Raw genomic sequence first — 17,071 nt, 5'->3', positions numbered from 1 at the left:
ATCGTGGGAGCCTTATAGCTTTGACTGGGCCCCGGACCAACACATGGCTGCAGGGTTTGTGCTATTCTTCTGGTAAAAGAATCCTAAACGAATCCTTCTCTGCGTTTCTCCCGTCAGATTCTGGGATTGGGTTTTTCTTTTGCTCCCTGCCACGTTCCCCTCGCATTAGCGGTCCCATTCTCGCGGTTTCCTGCAGGCCATGTCTGGCGAGCCGGTGGAAAAGGTCCCTTCGATGGACGTGCGAGCCGCCAGCTCGAGCGATGGCTCGCAGCATTCCAAGAAGAACGCTGATGGCATCGTGCTGATCCCGCAGCCTAGCGATGACCCGGAAGATCCTCTTGTGAGCGTTTATCCTGTCCTATTCTGGGTTGACATCAACTGACTGATTCAGAACTGGTCCTTCCAAAGGAAGATCCTCATCTTCGCCTCCATCTGCCTGGCGGGTTTCGCCGCGCAGATGTCGCCCAACTCCAACCAACTCACCTTCGTCTACCAAGTGCCGGCCTACCATAAGACGCAGCTCGACCTGCTGAACTCGGTGGCCGCCGGTCTGGCCGGATGGGTCGCCGGCCCTTTCTTCATTATTCCCTTCGTGGCGGTCATCGGCCGCAGTGCCGTCGTGTTCTGGAGTCTCGTCGCCTGTTTCGCCTGCCAGATCTGGGCCGCCGAGATGACCGGCCCGGGTGACTACATCTCGTTCACCATCTCGCGTCTCTTCTGCGGTCTGTTCGGCGGTATCCCGGCCATCCTGGGCAGTGGGTACATCATGGATTTGTTCTTCCTGCACCAGCGAGGCAAGGCATTCGCCATCTTCGAGGTACTGATCATCTTCGCCGTCGTCGGTGGCGGCACCCTCGGCGGCTTCATCGCCGAGAGCAGGCCCTGGAACTACGTCTTCTGGTGGACCCTGGGCCCTGTGGGCGCGGCTATCCTGGCCGTGTTCTGCTTCGTCGAGGACACGACCTTCTCGCGCGATGCCTCCACCCCGTCTCGTGCGCCCCTGCCCACGAACTGGATCGCCAACCGCATCGCCACCTTCTTCCCCGGCGTCAAAACCACCCCATCGAACAAGGGCTCTGAATTCGTACGTCTCCCCTTTCTCTTCCTTTCTCCCAACCTTTCCCATCCAATCTAACCCACGTCAGGTCCGCCGCGCCATCATCCCCCTCCAAGTCACCTTCTCCCCCATCACCCTCCTCACCGGCACCTACATCTTCATCGCCCTCGGCCTCCCCATCATGCAAGCCTCGACGCTCGCCACCTTCCTGGAACCCCCCGTGGAAGCCGGCGGCTACGGGTTCTCGTCCCTCCGCATGGCCTTCTTCACCATGACCGCCTGGGTGGGTATCATCTGCGCCCAAGTCTTCGGGTTCTTCTTCAACGACAAGATTCCGCTCTGGCTGGCGCGCCGTCGCGGCGGGACCTGGCACCCGGAGTACCGGCTCGCGAACACCGCACTGCCCTGCATCATCCTGCCCATCGGGCTGGGGATCTACGGCGCCGCGCTACAGTACCACCTACACATCATGGTCCTCGCGCTGGGGTCATTCCTGATCTGGTTCGGGGCCCTGCTGGCACTCCCCGTATGCTACAACTACATCATCGAGTGCTTCCTGCATAATCCCGTGGAGGCGTCTGTGTCGCTGAACGCGTACCGGGTGTCCTTCGGGCTGATGTCGGTATTTATCGTGACGCAGTGGCAGGGGGCAGTCGGGGTGGGGTGGATGTGGGGGATGGGGGCGTTCTTCATCGTGTTTGTGGATCTGATTATGGTGGCGATTGTGTTGAAGGGGCATTTGGTGAGGCGGTGGACGAGGGGGTTGAGTGATGAGATTGGCGTCACGGAGGATGGGGAGATGGTGAGTTCGAAGGCGCCGGGGGTTTGATTTCGCGATCTCCTGGGGTTGGGGTGCGCTTGAGTATAAGCTTTCAATTGTATATGATAGGTGATATGGTTTAATTCGGAGTGGAACTTTCTATGGTTGTTTATTGACAATGTTGTGGCTTTTTTATAAACCGGGTAGTCATGGTTGTAGACTGATGAACAGACCCTGGCCTATGCGCATACACTCTCAGGCAGCAACGTAAACTTCATGTGCTAATGCTTCTGCTGCATTTATGACTACCTATGCAAATTCATAGCTAGCTTCTAGAAGCTCGATACCGTCAAAGAGAAATCATCACCGAGCTGGGCACTGTCATCAAGTGATGTGATTCAACTGTATGCTGACAGGAGTTGGGTTCAGGGCATCTGCTACGGGTAGACGTCTAGACCTAGGTGCTACGGTGTTTATACTCAGTTTCGCCTCCCAGTAGTGCTCAGATTAAACTATCCTGAGAATTGAGAACTGTCAAGGACCTGCTACTAAAACGACACTGGCGGCCCAGAGACAGGAGGGCGGGTTAATCTAACTGACTTGGAGATGAATGAATACGGCGCGAAGTGAAGAATGTGTTTATTGCAAGTTGAACAAGGTTTTTCATCATATCAAAGTGAGGGTCTAGTGATAGCAAGAGGCATTCGACCACCACGGTGCCTCGGCTTCGAGGGAAACGAATCCTAGGATAGTAGCATCGTAAGGAGAAAAGAAGCCAAGTAATCTCCCATATTCCAAGCAAGTCCAGCAAAGGCCACCAAGAAAGAAGGGCGCGCTATGGTATAACCAAGACATAAGCAAGAGCATCCATCCAGCACCTCACTATATTTCCAACGATAACTTCGTTGGCGGAAGATTCGGGTGGGGGGTGTATTCATTCTTGATCGCAATGCAGCAGGGGCATTCCGATGTACAGTGACCGTATACTCCCACATCCTTCATCGTAGGCTCCCAATAGCTCGCAGGTCGATCATATTGCAGTAAAGGCTTCTCGCAGCACCTGCATTCCCTTCCACAGCATCCCCCACTATCAGCACATAGAATGCGACCAGCAACCCAAGCAAAAGGACGCCCATTTCGATCTTTGTGATAACGGTAGATGCTAGCTCTCTGCGCTCGACGAGTCTGGGGACATTCTTCTATCATGTGGAATAACTTCGTATTATTCTCCCAGAATGCTGCCATAAGGGTTTGGATTTCTTGAGCTATCTCGACGTCAGATAGCCCGCAAGCAGCGCTGTATTCTGGGGGCGCCTCCTGATGGTCGCGGTTAAGACGGGTTTGGTTAGCGCCTGCCGATTGAAGTTGCATTAAACGACGTCTCCGTTGTAGGATTGCTTGACCTCGTAGCCTTTCTCTAAAGTACCGATTAAGCCATTGCTGATCAGTGTTGTCGGGCTTAGGAAAGGTCTTCTCCAAATTTTTCGCCGCTTTCCAGAATTCCCGCTCGCATTCGGGGAGACGCTGTCGAAAGAACATTGTATCTGAATGAACGAAGGAGTAGACTCGAAACGAATATTGTATAAGGGTGGGTGGGTGCTTTGATGAAGACAATCTGTATCGGGTGGATGATTTGAGGAGAGGATTTGAATCGGGAGAATGATCTGAGGAAGAAAGTTTGTATCGGGTGGGTGGTCTGAGGGACAAAGTGTGTATCGGCGTGATGATGACGCTTGCTGTGGCAGTAGTAGGTAAGGTTTTCTTTGATCTCACGATGATGCCGTTGCCATAGTTCACTCCCGCAATACACATGAAGTTGTAACAACAAGAATAAACCATGAACCACGTTGTTCTACATACAAAATCCCGCCACATGCCCGCCCATAATAATAAAAGGATAATAATAGTAATAAAAAAGGGGTAAAAATGTACAAAAAAAAGAACGACAGAAAGAAAGGACACGGCACCTGGCGGGCTATTGCGCAAGCGTGTTAGCCGCAGAGACGGCGCTGATTTCCGCCGGTTCGGGCCGGTTCCCCTTCGGCATGGGCGCCGCCGCCGCCAGGAGGGTTTCTCGCCGCTCCTGACGCGTGCGAGCTGCACGCACATGCCTGTTGGCCAGAGCAAGCCGTTCCTTCCATATCCTGGTTTCTAAACACAGCAGCTGCGAGTTCTCGAGAAAGGGAGTCGCTCACGATTGCCCCTTCCCAGTATAGATGCCTGTGCAATGAGATAAAGAATCGATTGTTGCGTGTTCATCTTGCAGGCTGAAGTCATCACTGTCATCCACCAGGAACGAATACTGGTTTCCAGAGCGGACGGTGGTAGTTATGTTTATGAGTTCTTCACGTAATTCAACCTTAGTTTAGTACATCACACCTTCTGATCTTTCGTGTCTTATAGCGTGCGGCCTGCTGGCGGCCCCATGCGTCTTCAGAAAGAAACAAACTTACGGGTTTAGAATAAATGTGGCAATGGTAGTCTTTCCATTCAATCTGTCTAATTTTCTCTTTCAATAAGAGGGAGCAGCGGATTAACTTGCACCAAGAAGTGGCTCCTTCCACTGCTTACATCCGCCACGATAACAACACATGGTCATCCGTTTGAATTAGCTGCAACATAATCTTCATCTCGAGCCCCAGCATCTCATCTTTATGAAGCGCCGGTGTGTGGTTCTCCTGCATCATACTGGGCCCAGACCTGCCCAAGTATATCATCATAATTATTGAAGAGCTGGTTCAGATCTATATTCGAGTTACTCAGGTAGTCGAGCATTTCTTGCGCGGATAGATGGCCTTCCATATCGAGACCTTCCTGGTCGGTTGGAAAGCTTTCCCCGAAGCCATATGCGTTGTAATCAGTCTGTGACTCTGGACCGCTTCTCTGTCTCTCGCCTGAGCTCTCCTCTTGAGGATCAGCCTGATGAGAGGGTACTTCTGGGCTTGCAGCAGCCAAAGTCTCCGGCATAATGATCCCGTTAGGACTGAGGACGGCCCCAATTTCCCGCAGCTCATCTGGCGTCAAGGATATGATGGGCTCATCTAATGCTTTCAGCACCCTCTCGAAGTCGCAGGCATTCCAATGAAGACGGGGGTTCCGCACCCCGCCTCTGCCAGAAGCCCTTTTGTACACTTCTCGGTTGAGTCGCTTGACCCAGTTGCTGAAGTCCGCGTCCTTTCGACACATCATCTGGCAACAGTTCACAAAATCGGCATTTTTCGCAATTTTCTGCAAGAATACCGTGATCTCTGGGCCCCATTGCCGCTCGACCCTTTCCCAATAAGTCTGGATCATCTTCTGCGTGTCCTGTCGCCGCTTTTGTTTCTGGGGGTGCTGGTAAGCTGGTTTGGACTTCATAAGGTCAACCAGCTGGGCTGTCATGTTCCGGTGGACCTTGGTCAGCGCAAAGAGTTGCTTTATCATGCTGTCAATGAAAGCCCCCTGGTGCTCTCCATCGGTTGGGGTGTTCAGTTCCTCTGTAAGGGCTTGCAAAAATGCGGCGTGTGAAGCAGTTTGAGACTCTGCCCATTCTCGCAAGGCCTTACGTGCCGGACCCTCTGTCGGGTCATCTTCATTGGCGTTGGACTCAGGGCCCTCATCGTCGGCGTTGGGAACCTCAGGCTGTTTATCTTTAGAGTTCGGCTCGCTACCCTCTTCGTCGCCGTTTGGGCCCTCCGACTCATCATCTTCGTTAGAGTTTGGTTCATTGCCCTCGTCGCCGCTGTTCGGAGCCTCCGCCTGAACATCTTCACTATGATTCAGCGCACCAAGCTCGTCAACGCTGTCCGTGACTTTGGTATGGTCACTCCCTTTGTAGCTCGACTCGCTGCTGTGGGCGTTCCCAGGTGAGAACTCTCGTTTCTCAGCTGCTGCCGTAGTGGCTGGCTTTTTTCCTTTGTTGCGTGAACTGTATTCCGGGTCGTTTTCTGTATCTCGATCACTTCGCAGATGCATTTTGCTGAATATGATGAAACAGATCCCAATATTGGCTCGGAAATGTCTGAAAAACTGCGGTGGAAGTGGGTGGATTGATAATGAATGACGGACGAAAATGAAATAAAAGTAGGGCTAAGAATGTCTTTTTAGGCAGAATGAAAGATATTTATATGATTGGGACGTGTGGGTAAAAGCCATTACGATTGGAGATCTACTTAACGTAGCGGGCGCTTCCTATATAATCTTTCTTCTCTTCCCTAGCTCTGTCTTTGTCTTGCATACTGCATTGAAGTTTATTGGTTCTTGCCCTGATGGGGCGGGAGTTTCCCCACTGGTAGAACAAATGAAATTTCTTTCTTTATTCACAGCTGTGAATAAACATCTTCAGTCTTCTGAAATCCAGTGAAGGCTTGCAGCCACGTAATCAGGTTATTCGCAAGCTGTCAATTGCTGCGTGAGAAGCGGAATGCTCCAATACGCCACCTATCCGAAAAGCCAAAGCCGACCTTCAAACGCACCCAAAGCCCTCTTTCATCTGGAAGATCATACCGGTATGTACCATCAAAGATGAACGGTTTTTTATAGGACAATCGCTCTAATATGGAAGCTTAGTAAAGGGCTGAGAGGTACTTGACATTCAAATTCAACTGCCACAGCTCTCCTTGAGTCCGTCAGTTTTCCGCAATCGCTAATATGTTCTCCATGGTCCCATCCAAGTGACAGATATGCTCCATTTGACAGTCTGGAACTGTTCGAGACACAGAGCCTGAATATTCCAGTTTTGGCAAACACAAGGGATAGCCGCAACGGCAAGGTGGTGGGTGAGCGGTCAGCCATAAATAAGTTAACTTCTTCAGTAATGATAATATTGAAATCGTTATAGGATTGAGTTATAGACAGTTTTATATCCTAGAGTCTCATTACTACAATACTATCGGGAATTATTTAATACAAACATGCCCATGTAGCAAGATATTGCCATGCAAGTGACTCATAAAGTGCAAGGAATTCAAACGATTAAATGGAAAACACCTCAACATATTTACAGGTCCGCAAAACAAATGGGTTCTTTCAGCATCTGATATAACATGTTCTTTCAGACATGATATACCCATTGAGCTCTCTAAACCGCTGCCCACACATTCTTACTCGCAAGAGTCATCACTGTTGTCGCCCCCGTCGACGCATCCCCAGGGGCAATTCTCCGTCTTCGAGATTGTACCGTCATCATGACAGCGATAGAGGTAGTAGTCGAAATTGACCTTTGTAGGGTCGATGGGCCAGTCGGCATGTTTGAGGGCATCGTAGATCTCGTCATGATAGTCGCCTGCGTCCGACAGAACTGTTAGCTGAGATTGAAAACTGAGTTGCAAGGTCCGAAACATTACCTTTTCCCATCAGATTAAACGCGCAGTAATCCAGTCCGGATTGGCAATTTGCTGCGGCGGATAGAGAGGCGAAAAGAGCGCAGGCAGACAAGATGACCTTCATGGTGGTGGTTTGGTGGATGGGTTGTGGGAAGATGTTTGGTTTTGTTTGACCAGAGAGGGAAATCACCAAGTTAACCGTCCACACGTGGGAATGGCTTCCTTATAGGGGATCCAGAGGATATCAGGCACAGTCTACAGGTGCCTTTCTCTCCAGAGACTAGCCTGATTTCTTTTCTTTTATTTTTTTTTCTCCTTGTCCTCACCTGATCCTGGCCCCCCGTTCAATACCATAATGCAAATTACGGCTCCTATTTCTACCAAGGACGAGGTCATTGTAAGATCTGCAGGATCGGCTGGCCCCCAGATGTTGTCGAGGCTTGAGAGTACGTGGAAGAACTCTATTTCCGTAGGTTTCACATTGATAATAAGAATCAGTCCATGTGGTTGATCAACAGTGCGTAAGTGGAGAACGCCGGAAAGACCGCCCCATTCTGCTCGTTCCGCGCGACAGCCTTATTCCCTTCCCTTTTTCCCTATGACTCCAGAGGATCAAGACCGTAGGACGCACTCCACAATGGCGAAGGCAGCCATATAAATTAGGAGAGGCGGGAGTATTATCGACGCTGTGAGACTGTATCCATCGAGACATACTGGGTGCTCCTGTCCGCTCCATCGGATATAGAGCACGCACGAATAATAATAAAGGTTTGGGCCACCACCGCAAACGAATAGTATCCTGGAAAACTGTTAGTCTGAATATGAGAATTGAAAAGTACGGATGAGGATGGAAATGACTTGCATCGGTAAAATCGACCAAAGCCATTTGTGTATGATTCCCACAGCCCGATTGATCCTTGAGTCTCCCCGAGGCAAGGCAGACGAGGAAACTGGCTCTGTGGCCAACTGGAGGCTTTGGTGAACTGTTGGCTCGGTGGGGTCCATTTGCGAGGTACGTGTAGTGGAAGGTGCGTGAAGGAGAGAAGACCAGAGTTGTGCTGCGTTAATAAAGGGTGATACTTCTTATGATGCAGATGCAGCCATTGGGCATGTGCTGTGGCGGGGGCCAAGGCTTCAACAAAAATGAAAAAGGGGAATGAGGATGACGATCAATCCTTCCGTCTGTTCTTCAAAATAACAGTATTCTAGCGGCATGTAAAATTGTGTACCAAAGCAGAAAAAAAGAAAAAAAAGGAAAAAGGAAAGTACAAAAAGCTGTTACCTGTAATTCCAATGATTCGGCAAGTAGAAGTCCCATCTCATAGTGGTCAATCAGATACATCATATATAACATTCAGCCCAGCCCCTTCCAAGGTTCTTTGGTCATTCTACACACCATATCTCTTGCCTTCCCACCTTCGTTTGACTCACCTCAATTGCCCATTATGATTATCCCGATCACGGCAATTCTTGGACTGGCCTCCCTAGTACCAGCCATTCCTGTAGAGGGAGATGGCCCCTCCTCGCTGCCAGAAAAGAATGCCGTAACTCGCGAGCTGGATGCCCGTATGGGGGAGATATCCACCGCTCTAGACCTTCGAAGCGAAAGCCCTGAGACGCGCGCCTTGATGGAGCTGGATACTCGAACTCCATCTAACTGTCGCGCATTGTCGAATCCCAGGTTTTCTGACTCGAGATATACAGTATTGTAAGTATAGCCAAGATCTATCTCTGCCATCGATGAAACCAATGCTAACCACAATCTAGCCATGTTATGGCAGTCCTGTCTGGAGTCGCTGCACAAGGCTTCTGTGCCGTAACCAACTCCGGCGCGGGTTGTGCGGAGCTTGGCCTGGGCATCACGGCTGTTTTAGAAATTCTCATTTACGGCGGCTCGGTCTACAACGGCGATGTTGAACATGGCATTGCGCATGTTTCAGGAATGCTGGGTCTGAATGGCGGGATGTCGAATCCCACTGTCGACGGCATGAGCAACGACGCCTCATCTAGGCTTGCCGGATTGCTTGAAGAGGGCCGCGCCCACAGTGAAAAGCGAAGTCTACCTGACATTGAACACCTGAACATGGCCCGAACCATTGAAGGGTCCCGTCTTGAATATGATGGGGTCGAGCTCGTGGACGTTTCCTCCCTGAACCACCAGAAGCGCAGCGTTGACTCGCCTGATCTCACGCATCGCATGATGGTCCGCGGTGCCAAGCTGAACAATCACGCGCATGATCTTGCGTTTGACCAGTACAGCAATGGCCACTCGGCTATCTCCTTCAAATTCAATGAGACTATGTTTGGCGGAGAGTCAGAGCTGAACAAGCGTGATGTATCTAGTGTTGGATTAAAGGTGACGTTTTCCTATCCTGGAAAGGTGCCGGACGATGAAGCCTTGAGGAAAGACCTTGCCCACGGATTCGGAAAGCATTGGGGGGAAACTGCCTTCAGTCAGACTGGCTGGAGTGACTACCTCGGTGGCCTTCAAGATACGGATGGAAACCAACTTGTGAAGTTCCGTCTTGGACTGTCAGATGGGGAGCCCAGCTCTGACGCCGCGGATCTCGATGACTGTTAAAGCCTGCGTCTGGCCCATAGGCGAGCCTTCTTGCAGCAGAATTCTCGGTTTATCCTTCTGGTTGTTATCGTGTAGATTCAAAATCGGCTCATCCCATTTTATCAGACGATAAGAAGACATGATCTTCTTTTGTCTTTCTTGACCCTTGTGTATATGGATTTATCTTGGCTTTGAAATCAATTCTTTGTTTTGTTCAGTTCAATAGTAGATATTTACAAGTGGTTGAGAACTATACTCATATGCTTGTCGAGTAAAAAGAATCCAAATTTCTAGAGAAATGTGCCTCGTTTTCTTGCATGATCTTCTCCTGAGTCTATTATAAAATATCAAATCACTTCAAACGCCGAAGAAATACCGGTTCAAGTGGCCTGATCTGTCTCAAAGGTATCATCGGAATTCAACCTTGGGAGAGACCCTCTAGCTTTTCGCACCTCCTAATCTAGCGTTTCACCACGTTCCGCTTCTGAATCCATGCACCAATTTCTCGGCCGCAGATGGATGAGAGAACCGTATAGTGAAGCACTCGATTACGGTATTGTCGCATCGACTTCCCATTACGTCACTGCTGACACTAGCAAAGAAGGCAGAGATCGTGGGGAACGTTCTTCGTGGGGGGCGATGCTGATCGTTGTGGTATCCACACCCAGGTCATTTCAAAATTGTGGAGTAAGAGGTCGTGGAGGAAGCAGTAAGAGGAATAGAAAATCGCACATCCAAAACAAGGCTTCACTAAAAAGTATCATAAAAAAAGAATGTGCAAAAAAAGAATGGGAATACATGACATGCTTCTTGAGGGTCCCTGTGATTACATTGAATTTAGATCTAGGTCGCATGAGAAGATAAGGGGGAAATGAAAATGAAAAAGAAAAACACACGAAGGAATAGAATTCGCGCATAGAAAAAAGAAAGGAATAATCACAAGTCTAATACTTTCAAGGATCGAAATGCGTAAGAAACCACGTGTGGCCGGCCCCCCTCGGCTCATGTAACCCCATTGATGCTCATTACCTACCCTTATACCGAATGATGAGGGCCAAGGACTTCCCAGGTTGGTTTCATGATAATCATATTTAAGTATCCCAGCCTCCCTGTGAGTTACTGAAAGTCACTCCACTCTTCTTCCACATACCTGCACGCCTTTATACTTCTCTCCAAAGACCTCATATCACAAACATGAAGCTCACCATCTTCGCTATTGCCTTCTCTGTCGCTGCTGTGACCGCAGACAACTGCTCAAAGGGCCTGAGATATTGCGCCTATAACCTCATCGGCAAAGGTATAGATCCATGAATAAATGCCCAATGTTGGATTTGTAACTGATAAAAAAAAGGCAACTACCATTCCCAGGTGAATGATGCCATGGCGAAATGGTACGGAACCAGCAGTACAAACCTCAAATACCACAATGCCGACTACGCCCTTTTCCTGTGCAATGGTGCCGACGACATTATCATGGTCAAGGATTGCAATAACTACTGCCAAAATGGAGGTGATGACCAGAGAGACTACTGTGATAACTAGATGGCTCTTGGACCTGTTTGATACCATCGTGTACCTCCTGAGCGGATGTGTATTATATCATCTAGTTCTTTTTCTCTCATCATGGTACCTCGCTTTGTTGAATGAGTTATTATAATGTTCCACCATGGTTGAGTGGAAACTCAGAAATGCAATTTATCTGTAAACATCTTTATCAATTCTCTCATTCTTAAAGATAATGTAGTATGTGAATTTCCTTAGTAAAGACCAGCTTGATGTGCATAGCCTGCGACTCTCAGACATGATTCCTGGTATAATACAACTCCACAGCCTTCCTCTATGTTACCTATTTCTCTCTTTTCTTTTTCTCTTTCTTCCTTTCTTCTTTTTCTTTTATTGAAATTTCGACTCGGTCTAGGCAACATCATACGATTAATTCAACACTTCTCAAGTTTCAGAAGCAAGTCTAGTTCATTCAGCGAAAGCGTTCCGAGGTCAATTACATTGTCAGATGATGTAACTATACTCGAAGCATCCTTCGCGTAACTCGGAATATAATTTCCATTTGAAACACGGTGATCCTTCCGCCTCGCGGGTAGCTGAACGTGAGGCACCCCCGCGGTCCTTTCCATCCAGGAACAGCAGGGAAGACAGATGACATCATTTGTTGGTAGCAGTTCTAATAAACTTTCATATTCAAGGCTCATTAAATCGAACAAGCTTTGACAAGCCTCGCCAGGGGTACGGGGTAGGTGTAAGCTGGGGGCCAAGGTCAGGTTGATTCAGCCCAGAGAAAGACCCATCGCGGTGGGGGCCAGCACGGATACGGGGTAGTTTCTAGGTCCTCGCATATCCTACCCCGTAGAAGAGAAAAAGCTATGCTTTGTAAAACATCGAAAGGATCTACAGGAGGCTGTAATTTGCGAAACAGCACCCATTTCTGTTGCCTTGTAATTTTGAACACAGCTCGCGATGTGGGCGGGCAGCTGACATCAGTCTGCGCGATATTTTAGGGGATCTATAAGAAGAGCGTGGGCTTTCTCATGGGCACTTATCCTACCAAGTCCCCCCAATTCAAGTATCAATTTCCAATATGAAGCTCATCCTGCCCGCCACACTTGCCGTCCTTGCATCCACGGCCGTTGCGGAAAACTGCAACGAGGGATTCGACTACTGTGCCCTTACTCTCCTGAAGAATGGTAGTTTCGACCCATCCCGTATATCTTGTCCGGATTGAATTAAATTAACGCACGACAGGTAACTACCACCAGCAGATCTTGCAGGCCATGGACGATCATGGCAAGAATCGGGCGAACTGGAACTACGATAACTTCCTCTACCACTGCGGCGGCGGCTCCAACGGAGACATCTCAATCACAAAGGACTGTCCCAAGGGCTGTGTAGACGGCGGAGCTGGTAATGATGACCAGTGTCAATAGGTTCGGGGATTCGGAACTGCTTGTTGTTCTTTTGTTGTTTAGCTTGTATATATATCATACCTGTGGCAGTCGGTTCCGGTATATACTTCTTGTGACCACATGCAAACTTGGAATGTGTTTTCTCGCTTCGCCTCGCATTTAAGTATATTCTAAGTATAAAGCCTATGTACCGCTGGCAATATTAGTGAAAGGTTTAGAAATATTGGCCTGATTTCCAAGGTTCTAGCTTAAATATCAGCCAAAGCCGCAAAAAGCCAATTCGCCGTATCCCCTAGATCAAACTCAACACCAACATCATCGTACGGCTTCTGATCCATGATTTCATCCATTCCCCGGGACGGAACACCGTCGCCTACAGACAGGGACATATTAACACCACCGTCACTACCGCAACACAGCGCATATTGCTGCTGAAGCAATTCCAAAGCCTTCGACGCACCCCTCTTCGCCTTGGCCAGGACATGCTCCTGGACATTCCATCCTTGCTCCATAGCTTGGATCTGGGCGATTGCTATCTTCGAGAATACATGGCTTTTGACATTCGTCTCGCCCCCGGACCTAAGCCGGGCCTCTGTGATCCAGAAGACGGGTTGGACGACAGAAAGTAACCCTTTTCGGTCCGTCTGGTGTAGAGACAGAAGTTGTGTTTCGGGCTGATCTTCCTTGATCTGTGCAATCAATTCAACGCAAACCAGCATTGCCGCGAAGTGCATAATATGGCGAAAGAGCGACACCGTGTTGAGGAGCATGCGGTCGAAATCGAAACTCGGCGTAGGGGACAGGATCAGGAAGGCGTGGTCGAGACAGACTTTGCGGGAATAGTGGAATCGTGGATCGTGATGGGCCTTGGCTGCGAAGGGCTGATGCAGAGCTAGAATGAAACGTCGGGTGAGGCAATTTGCTAGGTTCTGGTGGAGGGAGCTGGTATGCAGTCCGTGCGTCGCCAGGTCCTTGTTTAAGGCCGATATTGAAGCAGTCAATGTCTTAGTTAAATGCAGAACATCTTCATATCGAGGCTCTGTGAAAGAATTGTTCATCAAACGCGCGACTCTTAACCGCGTCTCGAGAGACCGCGAGAGCAGGATCTGTAGCGAGGCTTGCGTCCAGACCTGAGCGACCCTAGGTTCCGGTTGATTTGTTGTCGCATCGAAATCATTGTCGTCGATATTCAACGGATACTTCGTATCGAAATCCTCATGGCTCACCATCGGAACCATCCCGATATCCATCGCCGCCTGGAGCTCCAGCTCCAAGACCGTGTACCACAATCTGCGACGCATCTCCGCATTGAAAAAGGACATATTGGGAAACCGCTCCCCGTCTCGATGTAAGCCCATGTAGACCGCTGTACGGAGCAGGTTTCCCTGGGTTAGCCAAGCAGCCTGTGGCTTGATCGGGCTATACTGTAAAGCTACGGAGAGCAGGCACTGAGCCTGCAGCCCAGCGACCGACACAAGATCCTTCTGCGCGAGTTCTGAAAGATATGACTGCGCCTTTCCAATACATTGACGCCCGCGAGACAAAAGCTCGGTCTCATTATCATGATGAAAGCGAACCCCAATCGAAGCGACGAGAAGGATGTGCACGGTAGACAGTGGCTCGTGATTATTCGGATTGTCCCAGAACGACGAGTACTTCTTTCGAAAGGCTGGTATGTGCAAAATGCGAAAGGGGCCTTCCACGACCCGCAAATAGTGTTCTACCAGGGCATCGACCACGTCTCTAGCTGGCAGAATTTGCAAGACATCGTCTGCATCAAATGTCCGGCTCATTTGACTTCGCTTGATAGCCCTTGCCAAGGTCTTGGATGAAGCGATCAGCATCTGTGTTTCGGATAGCAATGCAGAGTCAATCGACGCTTTCGAGCCAACCACGTTCTCCGTTACGCCTGCCGGGTATATTTTATCGCACTTCTGCTGTTAGCTTCAGTAGCTCCGATCGCCAGAGGGTTATATACGAACCTGTCGATAAGTAGTGACCGGATGCGTTGGACCGAGCAGGCGAGATTTGGACAGAATACCTCGGACCTGTCCATTCCTTGAATTTCCAGGTCCAGCGAGGCCGGAGCTAACAGGGTCTCTGGTGTGATGGTGATTCTCTGGTTGCTGCAAGACATGTGTTTCTTGAGCTTGAGATGCCGTTACTGACCTTTCATAGCGAGACTCCTGCCAGACGGGCGTGTGGCCATCAAGCTGAGCAGAGGCCCCGACTTGACTTCCCCGGTTTTTAATGAACGGAGATGCGATGTCGCCTGCATCGGCCTTATAGAGACATCGGACCCCATTCTGTACGCATCGAGCACACGGTTCGTCGCGGTCGCAGCGGACTTTGCGGCGGCGACACTCGACACACGAGAGCAGGGGTCGCCTGCGTTTTCGAGGCGTGATTGAACTCATGTTTCTCTTCCGAAGGTCTTAATCTAGACTCAAGTAAGGCGGATTCCTTCGGAAAGATTTGAGGCGGATCGGACGTCGGAGCGGACGTCGGCGCTATCGGCGCTATCGGCGCGGAGCTTTCGGGTTCGGATTTGCCTCGGGATCTTTCGGGTTGTTGATGGTCGTCGCTGTATTAAGATATATCTAAGGAAAGTTTCCATATATATGGAATGTTAACCTGGTATAATACCCAGTGGACTCTAGAAGACAATTCGCATCCACGCTAGAGCTTATTACACTACCGTCGTCGATATATAGCATTTGAAAATCAGTACCAAGTGATAGGCGTAGAAGTGCTACTCATGAGATTCAGGAGGCCGAAGCAAAACAAGCTACAACTAGAAAGAGTCAAGGGCCATATAACCGGTTCAGAATATGGAAATGAGGTTGAGGGTACAAGGTTTCAAGGGATTAATTCACCAATTGATCAATCAAAGTTCTTGTAAAAAGGCGCCGGGATGCTCGGCGTTCAACTAGCAACTTGCTGTATTTTGATTAGCTTACTCCAGACGAAAGTAATGTCAAAACTCCTGCGTTATGTTCATTTGTTCCGAGAAGCTTGATAATGTAAGCTATCCTCCACTTTGACATGCATATTCTCCATCATTCTATTTATTATACTATCCAGAATCCTTCAAACACTTGCCCGTTTGATGGGCCGAAGGTGGGCAGTTTATTAGGTCGAAATCATCTGGAATGTGCTCGCCACAAATCCTTGCCATTCCTGGCAGGCCGAACCCATAGCTACTGCCACGGCATATGCTTACTCTTCCCCCACTTCCCCCTTGCTTCACGGATTTCTATCCAAGATTCTTCAATCCTCCACATTTCTGGCTTTCCACAGAGCGGGGGACGCTTACGAGTGTCGGAGGCTTCCAAAATCGACAGGAGACAGGATCGACCAATTCTGTATCTGATAATGACGTCTATGCGTGTGCCATCGATATCTACATGTATGGCAGTATCGGGTGTAGCGGCGGACTCTTGAAACACGAGTACCTCCTCCTTTGCGGAAAACTAGTTGGTTTGAATACTGGTAGGTACACACTCAATACATGAATCACAAACAGCAGCATGCTGTCATGATAAGCATGTTGCTGGTTCTAGCTAGGATTTGAAGCGGTATCTGCACGGTCCTCCCTTTTTGGTTCGTGTAACTGATCGTCACTCCGTGCAACCCTGAACCCGGCGCCAGGTAAGCACTGGTCGGATGATAATTCCCTGCTTGGGTTAATACTTTGACCAATCAAGACAGGACGAAAAGAAAAAAGCAGGGGATGGAAAAGAGAGAGGGGCAGGGACAGAGAACCAAGGTAGCTGAGAATGTGATACTAACCTCAACGTCAACCAATTCAGTTGTACTCAAGACCAGATCCCTGTCGTTGAAGCACGCCACCCGCTGCTGCACGGTGCCCATCATTTGAGGGTTGGAAGTCACATGGATGGAATGGGATATGACTGCAGCGTCCTCAGGGCTCGAATCTTGAGCGTCAGATACCTGATAGGCACCGGCATAGGACATGGACCAATGCGAGGCTCCGATTACATCTGACCCTGCACACCCCAGATTCAAGATTCCGGTCGGAGAAGAATGAAGGCTTTCTTCAGACTTCATCAAATGGCCGGACATGAATCCGTTGGGGTGGTACATCAGAAGACCTTGGGGATTCGATCCCAACGGATATCTGGTGGGCAGCGAACTGAGGGCTTCGGTTCGAAAGTCCACAAGCGACCAGACGCCGACAATGCGGCGATTGAACGGATGACTGGGAGCGGCGGGGTCGGTTGGAGTACGGGACATTCTGGGGCCCTTGTTCACGGAGATTATCAATGAATGTTCTTGAGAGGCAAGTTGGGGCATTAAAACATGTAGATGAAAGTATAGAGCAGGCGATAGGTAGAAGGCGGAAATTGGTAGACGCGTGCAAGGAGTGTAACAACTGATAGTGATAGGCACTATTCGGACATTGGGAAAGTTGGGCCCGAATGAATTGGGACTCCGAATCGACCTCAGAAT

The 17,071-nt window shown here is 49.5% G+C and overlaps 8 protein-coding genes across 8 annotated transcripts; 4 read left to right on the top strand and 4 right to left on the bottom strand.

Moving 5' to 3' along the window:
* Positions 1 to 199: 199 nt before the first annotated feature.
* Positions 200 to 1,966, top strand: P170DRAFT_482586 (synaptic vesicle transporter; the record flags this gene model as incomplete). Its single annotated transcript, XM_024853889.1, has 3 exons — positions 200 to 340; positions 392 to 1,084; positions 1,146 to 1,966. The coding sequence occupies 3 exons, from the start codon at positions 200 to 202 to the stop codon at positions 1,884 to 1,886; spliced, it is 1,575 nt and encodes a 524-aa protein (XP_024709471.1). The 3' UTR covers positions 1,887 to 1,966.
* A 2,503-nt stretch (positions 1,967 to 4,469) lies between these two features.
* Positions 4,470 to 5,771, bottom strand: P170DRAFT_420932 (uncharacterized protein; the record flags this gene model as incomplete). Its single annotated transcript, XM_024847334.1, has 1 exon — positions 4,470 to 5,771. One exon carries the CDS (start codon positions 5,769 to 5,771, stop codon positions 4,470 to 4,472), a length of 1,302 nt encoding a protein of 433 aa, XP_024709470.1.
* Positions 5,772 to 6,898: 1,127 nt separating this feature from the next.
* On the bottom strand, positions 6,899 to 7,244 carry P170DRAFT_469631 (uncharacterized protein; the record flags this gene model as incomplete). The annotated part of the gene is made up of 2 exons (XM_024852660.1): positions 6,899 to 7,080; positions 7,142 to 7,244. 2 exons carry the CDS (start codon positions 7,242 to 7,244, stop codon positions 6,899 to 6,901), a joined length of 285 nt encoding a protein of 94 aa, XP_024709469.1.
* Positions 7,245 to 8,565: 1,321 nt separating this feature from the next.
* Positions 8,566 to 9,701, top strand: P170DRAFT_420931 (uncharacterized protein; the record flags this gene model as incomplete). Its single annotated transcript, XM_024847333.1, has 2 exons — positions 8,566 to 8,828; positions 8,888 to 9,701. 2 exons carry the CDS (start codon positions 8,566 to 8,568, stop codon positions 9,699 to 9,701), a joined length of 1,077 nt encoding a protein of 358 aa, XP_024709468.1.
* A 1,173-nt stretch (positions 9,702 to 10,874) lies between these two features.
* Positions 10,875 to 11,222, top strand: P170DRAFT_469629 (uncharacterized protein; the record flags this gene model as incomplete). The annotated part of the gene is made up of 2 exons (XM_024852659.1): positions 10,875 to 10,977; positions 11,032 to 11,222. The coding sequence occupies 2 exons, from the start codon at positions 10,875 to 10,877 to the stop codon at positions 11,220 to 11,222; spliced, it is 294 nt and encodes a 97-aa protein (XP_024709467.1).
* Positions 11,223 to 12,273: 1,051 nt separating this feature from the next.
* On the top strand, positions 12,274 to 12,619 carry P170DRAFT_469628 (uncharacterized protein; the record flags this gene model as incomplete). The annotated part of the gene is made up of 2 exons (XM_024852658.1): positions 12,274 to 12,379; positions 12,438 to 12,619. The coding sequence occupies 2 exons, from the start codon at positions 12,274 to 12,276 to the stop codon at positions 12,617 to 12,619; spliced, it is 288 nt and encodes a 95-aa protein (XP_024709466.1).
* A 142-nt stretch (positions 12,620 to 12,761) lies between these two features.
* P170DRAFT_397261 (uncharacterized protein) lies at positions 12,762 to 15,027 on the bottom strand. Its single transcript, XM_024846163.1, has 2 exons — positions 14,581 to 15,027; positions 12,762 to 14,529 (listed from the first exon to the last, which is right to left on the bottom strand). Exons 1-2 carry the CDS (start codon positions 15,013 to 15,015, stop codon positions 12,847 to 12,849), a joined length of 2,118 nt encoding a protein of 705 aa, XP_024709465.1. The 5' UTR covers positions 15,016 to 15,027; the 3' UTR covers positions 12,762 to 12,846.
* A 1,191-nt stretch (positions 15,028 to 16,218) lies between these two features.
* On the bottom strand, positions 16,219 to 16,855 carry P170DRAFT_469626 (uncharacterized protein; the record flags this gene model as incomplete). The annotated part of the gene is made up of 2 exons (XM_024852657.1): positions 16,219 to 16,275; positions 16,391 to 16,855. 2 exons carry the CDS (start codon positions 16,853 to 16,855, stop codon positions 16,219 to 16,221), a joined length of 522 nt encoding a protein of 173 aa, XP_024709464.1.
* Positions 16,856 to 17,071: the final 216 nt, after the last annotated feature.

The sequence above is a fragment of the Aspergillus steynii genome, assembly GCF_002849105.1.
Source record: "Aspergillus steynii IBT 23096 chromosome Unknown P170scaffold_1, whole genome shotgun sequence".
NCBI classification, from domain to species: domain Eukaryota; kingdom Fungi; phylum Ascomycota; class Eurotiomycetes; order Eurotiales; family Aspergillaceae; genus Aspergillus; species Aspergillus steynii.
This window is presented reverse-complemented; position numbering and strand designations above follow the sequence as displayed.

Excerpts from the sequence above, each read along its gene's own strand:
- P170DRAFT_397261 (XM_024846163.1), bottom strand. The coding sequence starts at position 15,015 with ATGAGTTCAATCACGCCTCGAAAACGCAGGCGACCCCTGCTCTCGTGT. Across the intron at positions 14,530-14,580 it reads CGGTCACTACTTATCGACAG|TGCGATAAAATATACCCGGC; the intron begins GTTCGTATATAA and ends TAACAGCAGAAG.